This window comes from Syngnathus typhle, linkage group LG7, assembly GCF_033458585.1.
Source record: "Syngnathus typhle isolate RoL2023-S1 ecotype Sweden linkage group LG7, RoL_Styp_1.0, whole genome shotgun sequence".
NCBI classification, from domain to species: Eukaryota; Metazoa; Chordata; class Actinopteri; order Syngnathiformes; family Syngnathidae; genus Syngnathus; species Syngnathus typhle.
This window is the reverse complement of record NC_083744.1, coordinates 2,621,879-2,636,637: the sequence shown is the minus strand read 5'-3', so window position 1 is coordinate 2,636,637 and position 14,759 is coordinate 2,621,879. Positions and strand designations below refer to the sequence as shown.

General features: G+C 47.1%; 1 protein-coding gene across 11 annotated transcripts in view; it reads right to left on the bottom strand.

Annotated features, from left to right (window-relative positions):
- Positions 1-14,759, bottom strand: part of plcg2 (phospholipase C, gamma 2) — a 155,176-nt gene that overhangs the window by 27,448 nt on the left and 112,969 nt on the right. For 9 of the 11 annotated variants that reach the window (XR_009714916.1, XM_061283069.1, XM_061283073.1 and 6 more), the window contains 2 exons: positions 9,142-9,244; positions 2,811-3,014 (listed from right to left, as the gene is read on the bottom strand). Coding sequence is in view for 10 of the 11 variants with exons in the window: in XM_061283069.1 (XP_061139053.1) it covers positions 2,811-3,014; positions 9,142-9,244 (307 nt within the window). In the remaining variant the exon portion in view is untranslated. Of the gene's footprint in view, positions 1-1,713; positions 1,849-2,810; positions 3,015-9,141; positions 9,245-14,759 lie in introns of all 11 variants that reach the window. The other 2 variants (XM_061283079.1, XM_061283071.1) reach the window with 2 other exon arrangements.

Genomic DNA, 14,759 nt, shown 5'->3' with positions numbered 1-14,759 from the left:
GGTGGGGATCGAAGGCGAGCGTCTGGAGCGCCTTCGCCCATGGGGCCCTGCCGGGCACAGGCAGAAAAAGAAACGTGGGTCCCCCTTTCCATGGGCTCGCCACCTGTGGGAGGGGCCAAAGGGGTCGGGTGCATTGTGAGCTGGGCGGCGGCCAAAGGCAGGGACCTTGGCAGTACGATCCCCGGCTGCAGAAGCTGGCTCTTGGGACATGGAATGGCACCTCTCTGGTTGGAAAGGAGGCCTAGCTGGTGTGCGAGGCAGAAAAGTTCCGACTATAGTCGGATTTGCCTCCACACACAGTTTGGGTTCCGGTACAAGCCCTCTCGAGAAGGGCTGGACTCTCTTCCACTCTGGAGTTGCCCACAGTGAGAGGCGTCGAGCAGGTGTGGGTATACTACTTATTGCCCCACGGCTGGGCGCCTGCACATTGGGGTTCACCCAGGTGAACAAGAGGGTAGCCTCCCTCCGCCTTCAGTTTGTGGGACGGGTCCCGACTGTTGTTTGTGTCTATGCTCCACGTTGAAAGGAGCCAGATGAGGTAGCTCGGGCATCTCATTAGGATGCCTCCTGGACGCCTCCCTGGGGAGGTGTTCCGGGCATGTCCCACCGGTAGGAGACCCCGGGGATGACCCAGGACGCGCTGAAGAGACTATGTCTCTCAGCTGGCCTGGGAATGTCTTGGGATCCCCCGGGATGAGCTGGATGAAGTGGCTGGGGAGAGGGAAGTCTGGGAGTCCCTCCTCCAGCTGCTGCCCCCGCGACCCAACCCCGGATAAGCGGAAGAAGATGGATGGATGGTTTTAATTTGCATTTGTGTATGTAGAGATGAACCATGTTAACAATGTTTACTGAGCCAACATAACAACATCATTAACACTGTGATGGCAATTTTTAATGCAGTGCCACCTGAGGTGGTCACAGGCATTCCCTCTACCTATTTTAATTAGAAATTTCAAGAATTGTGGAAAACAAACTTGAATGGAAACGCTACAAAAAAAATCATAAAATTCAGCAAAAAGTTGTTACGAAAATGCACATTTTGCATGTTACGATCAGGATTTAACACTGGCGATATCAATTCTGATCATCCATGAGTGTGATTGGCTGATAGCAATACAATACAACCGTTTGTTTTAGTTAGGCACACCATCTGCCCGGACTGAGTGGCCAGGACCATGCTCACACGTTTGCCTGTTTTGTGATGTTTTAACGATTCACGACCACGGTCCATTGGCTCGCACTGTTGACTGCGATTCGAAATGATCTGCTGCTCGTTACATTCTCCCACTTCCCCTTTTCCCCTTATCAAATAAATTATGGTTCGTGTTGCTGTCACGACTCGTTCCTGGTAATTTCCTTGTGTCGCTCTATATTTTGTCATGGTTTCTGTCTGCGTCTCTGAGTACTCGTCCCACCCCTCCTGTGTCTACTCACACATCAATTACAGTCACCTGCCTCTCGTAACCTGTCTTGTATTTAAATCCTGTCTGCCTCTCACTACCCTGTCGGATTGTTCTCGTCTCTCGTCGTTTTAGTCGCTCGTCTTTCTGTCCTGTCTAGTCTCTGTCTGTTTCTATTGCTTCCCGTCCGTGTCCGCGCCTAGTGTACCTGTCCTGCTCGTCTGTTTCCCCCCGGTCTTGTCTGGTGGCTCAGAATCTGTTCCGGTGTCCAATGGACTTCTGTCTGTCTGCTGGATGTGAGACTGTATCCCACCTGTGTCTCTGTTGGTTCCCCTTCATCCTCCCCTCCAACTCCTTTCTTGCTCAATAAACCCCGGTCCAAGCTGGATTTGGTCGCCCTGGCTCCATTCCATCCGTGACAGTTGCACTTGGTTGCCTTGCCTCGTTTCTGACAAAAGCTATTGAAATTAACTACGAGAAACAGCTGCTTACGTTTCACATTTTTTTAAAAACAGTCTCCTCTGCCCAATATGTTTGGGGAATTGTAATTACAGTCACGTAGTAAAAACTTGGAGAGGAAAGCGGAGTTACTGGTGTACGCCCAGGTCTCTGTTATTAAGAAGAAATGCAAAGTCAGAGATTCTAATGAGCGGCGAGCAATTGCAAGCGAATGTTGCATTCTCAACAAGGTTTCTCAGGGTTTGTTTCAGGTTGTAAAGGTTCACCAAACAGTCGGCAGATATTTGCTAAACATTCGCTTATACTTTTTTTGTCATTCCGATGAATTTCGAATATGTGTAAAATTTGCGACAAGAAAAATCACAAAAATTGTTGCACGTCTGGTGAATGTTTTGGGAATATTTGCGACCTTGTACGAACCCGAACAAACTCTGACATGAGTGCAACATTTGCTGCCTTTGAAAACACTCACAATTGTTCACCACTCAGTGGGATAGGAGCCTAAGACTGTTTGACTATTTAGGCTATTTGCTAGGGACCCAGCAATCACCAGGCCAATCCCATCAGTGGAGCCTTCTTGTTTCTACAGCTGAAGGTTCTGGATGTTGGTTGCACACCAGTGCAGATGCAAGGGTGACAGGAGACTGGGACAAGTGCCAAACAACAGAACAGTTGTCAAGCACGAAGCGACAAGAGCCATAAAACGCAAGGATGCTCAAAAGCCTGGATTAAACTAGAACACAATGGGAAAGCCTCTGGAGAGTGTCCCAGGCCCAGGACTCACTGGCAACATGATGAAAATTATTTAAAAAAGGAATCCTCAGACGTTCCTGTAAGGTGTGGTTGATTATTGCTTTATACCTGACATGTCACTATATCTTGGTTCTGAAAAGGTCCTTAAACACAACTCTAAAATGATCGCATTTGTAGCTTAACCCAGATAATTAGTACCTGCCGTCTGAAAGTTAAGAGCCACCATGTGACAGCCAACTGCCCATTGTGGGTAAGGGTCATAGTTGGAAGACTCCACACGCTGGCCTTTTGGGTAAATTCGACTCAGAGCTTTGTGATTGTACTGCAGAAAGTCCATGGAAAGGCTCTTTCCTGGTGTCTTGTTCTCTACAAAAGAACGGACCTCTTTGCAGGTGTAGCAGTCTGCAAAAACAGAGAAAGGGAAGCTTGTGAGGTTTGCATGATCAAAGTCAAAGTCAGCTTTATTGTCAATCTCTTCACATGTCAAGACACCTCTATCCCACGGTGACGAGACATAGTACACGATAGACATACAAGTAAACGACACAAAATAAAAACAAGAAGGCACAAACAATAAATACATGAGAGTCATAAAAAAATGCATTTTAAGATACTGTTTTTTGTGAGCTGTGCACATGGACAAATTGTTGGTACCTCTCTTGATGAAAGGAAAATAGAAAAATAAACAATAAACACATTTGAAGTGTGGTTCAGCTATTATTTTGAAAAAAAAACCATGAAACAGATATGGACAAAATACAGTGGTACTTCTACTTACAAATGCCTTTAGTTACAAACTTTTCGAGATACGAACCGGAGCCTCGTGATTTTTTTTCATCTACTTACGGACCAATTTTCGACTTCTGAACCGAAGCACCATGTAATTCAAATGAACCCTAACAGATTTTAGTGTAATATCCAACAACATATGAATAATTTAGCTGAAAAAAGCCTCTTTATGTTTGCAAAGAAAACAGACAGATGTGACAAACGGCTCATAAACTGCACATTGGCTGCTCATTTCTTGCTTTTTTAAATCGGCCATGGGAAGGCTGATTGTTTTGTGATGTTTTCATAAGTTAAAGTGGGCCTAAGTAGAGATACCCGCATACGTTTTGTTAACCCTAACTTCTTCCACAACCTCGCAGAAAAGGCTCCACGAACGTATCTTGATCTTTCTGGCATCCATTAAATCGTGGGTCACCAACACGGTGCCCGCGGGCACCAGGTCGCCCGTGAGGACCGCATGAGTCGCCCACAGGACTGTTCTAAAATTAGCTCAAATAGCGGCACTTGTCAGTGAGCTGCATCTATTTATTTTACAGTCAAACCTCGGTTTTCGAACGTCCTGGTTCTCGAACAAATCGGAATTCGAACAAAAAATTCGAGATTTTTTTGCTTCGGTTGTCGAACAAAATTCGGAGGTCAAACCTCGCGAGATGAGCCGGGAGGACCCGAGAAAACCCGACCGCGCGGCACGGATGCCGACTGACTCCGTTGGTATTGTATTTTCGTTACTTTGAGTATTGTATTAACCCCTAATCATGCCTCCAAAGAAAGCAAGTGGGAGCAGTAAAGCCATCCTAAAACACAAAGATGCTCTTAAAGCAATGCGACAGTAAGCGCCTGGCACGCTGCGGTTGCACGATCAGACCAAATTAAGCTCCCTGCGCAGTGAGGTCCACTTACATCAGGACTTTAAATACATTTTCTAAATTTTAGCGACGGCTCTGTCACAATAATGAGACCAGCGCGGTGCAGTTGCGCGGCCGGCGACACGCTACTGTTGCGCGTTCGGCAGTGCGCTGCAGTTGCGCGATGGGACAAAATTAAGTCAGCTTTATTGTCAATTCCTTCATGCCAAGACACACAAAGAAATCGAAATTGCGTTTCCCCTATCCCACGGTGACGAGACACAGTACACAATACAAGCAAACAACGCAAAATAAAAACAAGAAGGCACAAACAATGAACAATAAGAGTGATGAATAAATAATAAATAAACAAATAACACAGTAAATAAGAGGAGCAAAACCGAGCAAGAGCGCACAGCAGACAGTCAGAACATAGCGCAAAAGTACTGGACGCCACGTAGAAGGGGGGAGAGAGTTCAGAACCCTAACAGCCTGGAGATCACAAACTCCGCCAGTGGTGAGCAGTGCTCGCATACCACCACACAGTCCCGGCACCCTCCGTCACCGATGTAGACGCACATCCCACCTCCTCGCGACTTTCCCCCTCGTACAATAGCCCGGTCCGCCCGATAGCACGCTAGCCGCTCGAGATGCACAGCAGAGTCCGGAATGATGACGGTCAACCAAGTCCATGTTGATGTCCAGCGACCGAACATTCGCCAGAAGAATGGAAGGCATGGCCAGGCGAGCTGGGTTGGCCGCCAGCCTGGCCCGGACGCCCCCGCTCTCGCCCCTCTTCAGCCTCCTTGCACACCGCTTCCGACGCTTCCCAACCGGGGGAGGAATAGCAGGCGAGTCCGGCGACGGAGCAGACCGAGCGCCTTTAATGTCCCCGCTTCAAAGTCCAGAACGCCACAAAACTCGCTTTCGCCGATGTCGAGCAGAACCAGCCCGCCGCACTTGTAGCACAACCCAGTACGACGAGACGAACACACAAAACTGTTGGACAAACCCACATTAAACGACAAAACAAAACACCGTTATGGACAGAGAGAGGCCGCTGCGTGTACAAAACGAAATTCCGTTGCATACAGCTTACAACAATGCAGTGATATTGCGGACCCCCAGGAATTTGGTGCTGCTGACCACCTCCACAGCTGAGTTGTTGATGATCAGTGGAGCGTGGTGAGGCTGTTTTTTCCTGAAGTCGACGATGATCTCCTTCATCTTCTCCACATTCAGGATCAGGCTGTTGTCTCTGCACCAGCCCACCAACTGCTCCACCTCCTCTCTGTAGTCCAGGCCGTTGTTGTCTCTGATGAGGCCCACCACCGTTGTGTCGTCTGCGAACTTCACAATGTGATTGGTGGTGAACCTAGGGACGCAGTCGTGTGTCATCAGGGTGAACAGCAGGGGGCTCAGGACGCAGCCCTGAGGGGAGCCTGTGCTGAGGGTGATGACATCGGAGGTGTTCTGTCCGACCCGGACTGACTGAGGTATGTTGGTGAGGAAGTCTAGCAGCCAGTTGCGAAGGGGGGTGCTGAAGCCCAGGTGTTCCAGTTTTCCTACCAGATGCTGTGGGATGATGGTGTTAAACGCTGAACTGAAGTCCAGGAACAGCATCTGCACCTGGGTGTTCTTCTCCTCCAGGTGAGCCAGGCTCAGGTGAAAAGCGGAGGAGTTGGCATCCTCAGTGGAGCGGTTCTGCCGGTAGGCAAACTGGAACGGGTCGAATGTTGGGGGGAGTCTGGAGACAATGTGTTCTTTAAGCAGCCTTTCGAAGCACTTCATCATGATGGGAGTCAGTGCAACAGGCCGGTAGTCATTAAATGAGGTGATTTGAGGTTTCTTCGGCACCAGAATGATGGAGGCAGTCTTGAAGCATGCTGGCACTGTGGCTTGGCCCAGCGAGGTGTTAAAAATGTCTGTGTTGACACCAGCCAGCTGACCTGCACATTCCCTGAACACCCGCCCAGGTATGTTGTCGGGGCCTGGGGCCTTACGTGGGTTGACTCTCCTCAGAGTCTTCAACACGTCGGTTGAGTCAAGGCAGAGTGCCTCCTCTTCCTGATGGGGAACAGTTTTAACTGCTGGAGTGCTGTTTAGTGCCTCCAACCTCCCAAAGAAGTTATTTTGTCCATTTAGGAAGTCAGCATCAACTTCACCCATTGGGGGGGAGGGTGAGTTGTAGTCTGTAATCGCCCGTATGCCTTGCCACATACTCCTGGTGTTGTTGGCGTTGTGGAAAAGATCCTGAATTTTCCGACTCTGGCTCCGCTTCGTTAACCTGATGGCACGGTTCAAGTTGGCTCTCGCTGTCCTCAGTGCCTCCTTGTCGCCAGACTTGAAGTTCCGTGCTCGTAGCGTTTGACAAACTGGTAGCCCTTTGCCTTAATCAGTACCCAGGAAGTAGCTCTCGGTTTAAGAAAGGTTGGTGACCCCTGCATTAAATAGTTCAACTGAGAAGAAGGAATCGTCTGATGGTTACTATTAGCATAGCAGCATTAAAGATAAAAGAACCAGGCTAAGGTTTACGTATATGTTTCGTCAGGCACGTGGTTATGGACTGTGTTCCAAGTTGAACGATGACGCTGCTCTCGAGCCATCCCCATCTGTAGTAGATCTTGATCTCGTTCGGCTTGTCTATTGCCCTGGCACAATCCTCGTCTTTTTTCTCCAAAACCTTTACCATGCTGGCGAAAACTTTTGCTGAGTAAGCCCTAGATCTATCTAACTAAATTACTCGTCTACAAGTGATGAAAACCCAATCGCAAATTCACATTGTGGCGGTGTAAAAACACCGTAAATTTCAGACTATAAGCCGCAACGTTTTTCTCAAATTTTGAACCCTGGGTTTAACGTCCGGCTTATATAGGATTTTTTACGTTATTTTTTCCATTGATAGATATTGATCACTTTTATACACTCGTAAAAAGGCTGTGGGCCACTGTTGTGCGGCACCTCTTTGCTGGGCAGAGGGATACGTGACACGTTCACTGGGGAGAAAAGTGGTGTGTTGATCGCATGCCCGTCCACCAGGCAAATAGTGCCGTATAATTCACACAAAGAAGAGACAGAACGAGATCAAGACGGGCATTACTGTAAGGAAACGTTTATACACAAACCGTCATTATGGGGGGAAAAAGAAATGCATATTATACCGCTTTAAAGTTAAAGGCAGTCGATTTGGCCCATTATTGATGACATCGTGTGGTGTCACCTTTTTCTTTCTTTATTTCACAGTCACGTCTACTCTGGAGCTAGTTCAATGTAACTTAGTGCTTTGTGCATGAATACAATTATTATGAACAGACCCTCATCATGGAAAATGCTAGAAGAAATGCAAAAAAGCGACGATGAAAGAGAGACTGAGAAAGTGTGTGGCGAAGGATATCTAACGCTATTCCAATCGGACACTGAGGAGGAAGACTTCGATTGTTTCAGTGCACAGGAGGAAGATGAAGACGGCTCTTTTACTGGCTCTTTTTTTACTTTAACTGGTATGTTTTTTTAACCAGCCCTGTTAGTGCTGTGCTACCGTGTTGCTGCTGTGTTGCCGCCACGTCTCAGTGACTTTCACCGGTATGTTTTTTTTTTAATCCAGCCCTTTTAGTGCTGTGTTACTTCCGTGTTGCTGCGGTATTACTGCCACGTCACAGGCAGTGTTTGGAAAGAAATGTTAAGGTATGTTATTACCGTTTTTTTCCGTGTATAGTGCGCCCCCATGTATAGTACGCACCCCTAAAAATGGCATGCTGATGCTGGAAAAAAGCTTGTACCCATGTATAATACGCACCCAATTTTTATGAATTTTTTTTAAAAAAAAATTTTTTTTTTTTTTTTTTTTTTTTTTTTTAAGGCCCAATGATCGTCACACACGCAGGGAGGCAATGGGTCCCATTTTTATAGTCTTTGGTATGGTCTTAACTAGGCTGGATGTAATTTTTTTTTTTAATTTTTTTTTTTTTTTTTTTGTACCCATGTATAATGCGCACCCCAGATTTTAGGACAATAAATTAGTAAAATTTTGCGCACTATACACAGAAAAAAACGGTAAAACTTTAAAAAGGCTTTCTGTGTACTGTCTTTCTTTGTAAATAACTCGTGTGCATGTGCGGTTTATAGTCCTGTGCGGCTTATATAAGAAAAAAAACCACAAATATCCCTGAATTTCACCTGGTGCGGCTTATAGTCCAATTCGGTTTATAGTCCAAAAATTACGTTAGTTCTCCGCGTAAATTAAGTTAACAAGTGGAAATGATGTGATGAAAGTAGCTCCAATATGCTGCCGAAAATAAGGCAGATGTTTTGCATCACTGCTGGCAGTGATTTAGGTTTACAGAGGCAAGCCGATTTCCGTACTCACAGCTTAAATAATTTTGCCTTGAGATGTGCCAAAAGATGCCGTCGGGCGGGCGAATGCTCGCGAGTCGCCGAGGGGCTAAAGTTGGCCATCCAGCTGGCCGGAACAATACACGGAAATCCGCGGATCCGTGGAAAATTCTCATCCCTGATTACGGCTCCGGCCTTGCTGTGTGGCGTTTGCATGTTCTCTCTGTGCTCTTACATTCCACAAACGTGCACTGTAGGCCACTCCAAATTGCTCATAGGTGTGAGTGAGTATGGTTCTTCGTCTGTGTGTGCCCTGCAGTTGGCTAGGAACCGGTTCAGGCCCCCCGCTGATTCTGATGCTGATGTGGAAGTACCATTCTACCTTAGTGCTGTGGTATAACCCAAAAGCAAATTAAAATAATTAAATTAGTAAAAACTGAACATTAGTATTAAAAAAACATGATACTGGCGCTACTGAAGCATATTTTACACAAGAGCCTGGAGTAAATTGGTTTCTTAATCATTTGTTTTTCTATGTGTTTTTTATGACTGCATGCATTTACCAAAACGGTCCTTGTCCTTGCTGCGTGGCTGACAGTAGACCACCAGGTCTGACATCTCCATAGCAACCTCTGCCTTCTTCTCCACTTCCTCCTGCTGCCTGATCTGAGGTTGAAAAAAAATATGTATGATTATATCAAACAGTACTCAAGCACAGATGGGATCGACAGATGGCTTGTGAACCATTTGCGGTTCTTTGTATAACATGATTATTATGATACAGTAGTACAATATACCGTATTTATTCTAATTATCGCCCATATTCTAATAATCGCCCTATGTGTGTTAGCGATGACATAAATAAAAAACATTGATGCCTCTAATTATTGCCCATGCTGCTAAAAATTCCCCCCAAAACTTCCTTTCCTCTGCGACCGCATGCCGACGTCATTGCGCAAGTTTAAATATGACTGATTTGACAGTGAATCTTTCCTGGAAATATTTTATTTCAGACGTATTTGAATGATCGACTGAAAAAATGCCAAAATATAGAAAATATACCGTTAAAGCAATTGTAGCTGCTGCCGATGCAACTTCTATTAATGCAGCTTCTAGAGAATATACCGTAATTTTCGGACTAAAAGTCGCACCGGAGTATAAGTCGCACCAGCCATAAAATGCCCCAAAAAGCGAAAAAAAAACCATATATAAGTCACTCCGGAGTATAAGTCGCATTTTGGGGGGCAATTTATTCGACAAAATCCAACACCAAGAACAGTCATGAACGAGCAACAACAGGCTAAACGATAGCTATGCTAACGTGACATAAACACAAACTAAGAGCTGAGAACGGCCCTGACCTAAAATTCAGAGTTATACGACGAGAATAACGACGAGGCTGACGTCAGGGCGCACGTGCGGCGATGTTGACTAAGGACGAGGAATTTGATCGATGGATTTAATGATTTAGAGTGCACAGATGGTTTGATTACATTATTGCTTATATAATAGTTATCCATCCATCCATCCATTTTCTGAACCGCTTAGTCCCCACGGGGGTCGCGGGTGTGCTGGAGCCTATCTCAGCTGTCATCGGGCAGTAGGCGGGGGACACCCTGAACCGGTTGCCAGCGGTTGCAGGGCACACAGAGACAAACAACCCATCCGCACTCGCACTCACACCTAGGGACAATTTGGAGTCTTCAATCAGCCTATCAAGCATATTTTTGGGTTGTGGGAGGAAACCGGAGTGCCCGGAGAAAACCCACGCGGGCCCGGGAAAAACATGCAAACTCCACACAGGGAGGGCCAGAGGTGGAATCGAACCCACACCCTCCAAACTGTGAGGCGGACGTGCTACCCAGCGCGCCACCGAGCCGCCTTTATAATAGTTATTTGATATATAATTTATATATCGTTATATGGGCCTGTGGAATATTTTGAAGTGCAAGAGCCGTCAGCGGCGCGCACGCATTGTTGACAAAGGACGATTGATGGATTTAATGAATTGGAGTGACACAGATGGTTTTATTAACGTGTTATTTATGTAATAGTTTTTTTAATAACTCTGAATTTTACGTCAGGGCCGTTCTCAGCTCTTAGTTTGTGTTTATGTCACGTTAGCATACCTATCGTTTAGCCTGTTGTTGCTCACGTGTTGTTGCGAAGCTGCGTCAGCAGCGCGGCGGTTGTCTACATAAAGGACAAAGATTGACTCGACGAGCTGCTGCTGACGCGACGTTGCGCTGCTGTCGTCACTTGAAATTCAAATTACAGTAATCCCTTGCTACATTGCGGTTCGTTTATCGCGATTTCACTTTTTTTTTTTTTTTTGAAAATTTAAAAAAAAAAACCAACATATAAGTCGCTCCTCAGTATAAGTCGCCCCCCCCCCCACCCAAACTATGAGAAAAAACGCAATTTATAGTCCGAAAATTACGGTAATGTCGATTGTAAAAGAATCTGAGAGTGGCGAGTAGTAAAAGGAAAGTGAGTTTGACGTATGCTGCGTTCCTTAAGAACACCAGTGAGATGCAGGTATTGCATACTACATAAGGAAAATATACATAACGCCCATTTCAGTGCCCTTCGCGATCGGACAAAAAGTGTTCTCTATCAATCACCCACCCCCCCTGTTGGACATAAACCTTCTCTAATTATCACCCTGGGCAATAATTACCGTAATTTTCGGACTATAAATCGTGTTTCTTTCATAGTTTGGGTGGGGGGGCGACTTATGCAGAGGAGCCACTTATATGTGAAGTTTTTCACAAATGTTCCTACTCTACGGAGCTCTCTTTCACCTCCGTGGATGGAAGTCGGGGGCCTGCGCTCGGCCGGGTGGCTGTCCGGGGACGGTGGATGGGGCTCAGACATGGCTTTTACGCATGCCCGGTCCTATTCTATGGAGCTCTCTTCCACCTCCATGGCTGGAAGTGCCACCTCCGGGGATGGAACTCCACGCCGCCACATGCCTGGAAGTCGACGCCGGTGCTTGGGGCTGTGTGGCGGTGAACTATTTATGTTATAGTTATTTGATATATTTTATTTCGTGTAGCAAAATGTATGTTTTTATCGTTACAGTTCAGTAGTTGTTGGCTTGTTGAACTCTTGTTTTGTTAAATAAAGAGCCGTTTACAAAACCCACATCTTTTCTTGTACTTTGTGAATGCTACAATATAGTTATATACTACATCTGTGGAATAACGACGAGGCTGACGTCAGGGCGCACGCGCGGCGTTGTTAACAAAGGGCGAGGAATTTGATCGATGGATTTAATGATTTGGAGTGACACAGATGGTTTGATAATATTATTGCTTATGTAATAGTTATTTGATATATAATTTATATATCGTTATATGGGCATGCGGAATATTTTGAAGTGCAAGCGCCGTCAGCGGCGCGCAGCCGGGTGGCATTGTTAACATAAAGGACAATCGATGGATTTAATGAATTGGAGTGACACAGATGGTTTTATAAACGTGTTATTTATGTAATAGTTATTTGAATAACTCTGAATGTTACGTTAGGCCCGTTCTCAGCTCTTCGTTTGTGTTTATGTCACGTTAGCATACCTATCATTTAGCCTGTTGTTGCTCATTCATGTCTGTTCTTGGTGTTGGATTTTGTCGAATAAATTTCCCCCAAAATGGGACTTATACTCCGGAGCGATTTATATATGTTTTTTTCCACGTTATTGTGCATTTTATGGCTAATGCGACCTATATTCCAGGGCAACTTTTAGTCCGAAAAATACAGTAGAATAAATACGGTACGTACATACCAACAAATAACTCTCGAAGACTCTTTGGAATTTACGACACAGATGACTTAATAATAATCGATACCGAATATATAATCTATAAGTCCCTCGGCACCTGGCCAACTCCAATGGGGCCGTGGTCCTGCTCCTACAAGAGACGCACTGCACGACCAACAACATCCTCAAAATCCCTGGGTTTCATCTCGCCGGGTCCATCAACACCAAGCAACACGGTGTGGCAACCTTCATCCGCACTGGAATAAGATGGGCAGCCTGTAGCCAATCCCCATCAGGCTCCAACATCAAGTGGCTGGTTACTAAAATCCAGGAAACCTCAGTCATCAACGTCTACAAGCCCCCACCATCGGAGCTAACCACAACGTCACTCCCATCTGTAACTGCACCCGCAATCTATGCATGGGATTTCAACTGCCAGCACACAGACTGGGGGTACAACCATTCAACTCCTAGCGGAGTGGCGCTGTGCAAATGGGCCTCCAACACTGATGCCCTGCTACTGTATGACCCCAAGGAACCCCCAACGTTCTTCTCTGCACGCTGGAACACCACCACCAACCCGGACCTCGCCTTCGCCATCTGCCGCAGCAACGACCCAGGACCGGAAAGGCGTGTTCTTGACAGGTTCCCCCACTCACACCAACGACCTTCCATCATCAAAGTTCCATCACTGGTGGAACCGGTGCCAGGGAAGCCTGTGAAGAGATGGAACTTCCGAAAAGCCAACTGGGAGTCGTATACTGAGGAGACGGAAAGGAGGTCTGCCGGCCTGCCAGACCCAGAGTCCACAGATGAGGAAGCAGCCTATGCAGCCTACTGCCAGGTCCTCCTGCGTGCGGCAAAGAAGACCATCCCACCTGGGTACAACAGGAACTACATCCCAGGCTGGGATGAGGAGTGTAGCCGCCTCCTAAAGGAACACCAGAGAGCCAGCTCCAGAGAAGAGGAGGACGCAACAGCAGCAGCACTGCTCGAAAAGCTGGACGCCACCCGCAAGGCGAGATGGAAAGAAATCATTGAATCAATCGACTTCACCCATTCCAGCCGCAAGGGGTGGCAGACCATCAACCGGCTCACAGGCAGAAATACACCAGCCCACAGATGCCCAGTCACTGCAGACTCCATTGCCTCCCTCCTGAAGAACTGCCGCTTCCCGGATGGAGACAAAGACTGTGCACCACTAATATCACGTGAGGTGTCTTGCATCTCAAGAGCGGCCAATGTCGATTTCAGTCTCTCGGGAGCCTTTACAGCAGAGCAACTCAATGAGGCCATTAGCAAGCTAAAGCCGGGCAAATCCCCGGGCCGTGACAACATTCACCCAGAGTTCGTCATCCACCAGGGCCCAACAACATCTAGATGTCTTAAAAGTTTCTTCACGTCATGCTACCGGAGATTAAAGCTCCCGAAGATCTGGCGTAGGGCCTCCGTGATAGCTCTGCTGAAGCCAAACAAAGATGCGGAGGACCCCAAGTCATACAGGCCCATCTCACTGCTGAGTGTCCCATTTAAGATCTTGGAAAGAATGATACACAGCCGCATAGAGCCAGTGGTGGACTCACAACTCCCACGGGAACGAGCTGGTTTCCGTCGCGGAAGGTCAACAGCAGACCAGATTACCCTACTCTCCCAAGAGCAAGGGTAAGTTCTCTCACCAACACTATTTAACATCTACATATACGACCTACCGGACACAGCATCCAGAAAGTATGGCTATGCAGACGACCTTGCCATCATGCTGAGTCGACCAACGTGGAAGGCGACGGAAGACGGTCTGAATGAAGACATGCGCACCATGGCAGCATACCTTCAAAAGTGGCGTCTCCAGCTCAGCGTTGGAAAGACTGTTGGTGCATCATACCACCTCAGCACCAGGGAAGCAAGAAGAGAACTGGCAGTGAGCTTTGAGGGCAAACGCCTGGAGGTTCAACAAGCCCCGAGGTACCTCGGCATGCGTCTGGATCGGACCCTATCCTTCAAACAACACCTCGAAGATCTGAAGGCAAAGGTGACATCCAGGGTTGCACTGATCCGCCGCCTTGCTGGAACAACGTGGGGAGCCTCTGCTAAGATCTTGCGGATATCAACGCAAGCGCTGGTCTTCTCTGCAGCAGAGTACTGTTCTGTTTGGAACAGAAGCCATGCCAAAAAGGTGGATGTGGCAATTAACAACACCCTCCGAACTATAACAGGATGCCTGAAACCCACCCCTGTGTCCCTCCTGGCTGTCCTCGTGGGAATAGCGCCGGCCAACCTTCGGTGAGAGGCTGCCACCCTCGTTCTCGCCAGGAAGGCAAAAAATAACAACTGCCACATCCTGCACAACACTACAACAACTCCAGCTCCACCAAGCAGACTCAAGGCACGCCACCCCTACAACATGGCAGCACAAGAGATGCT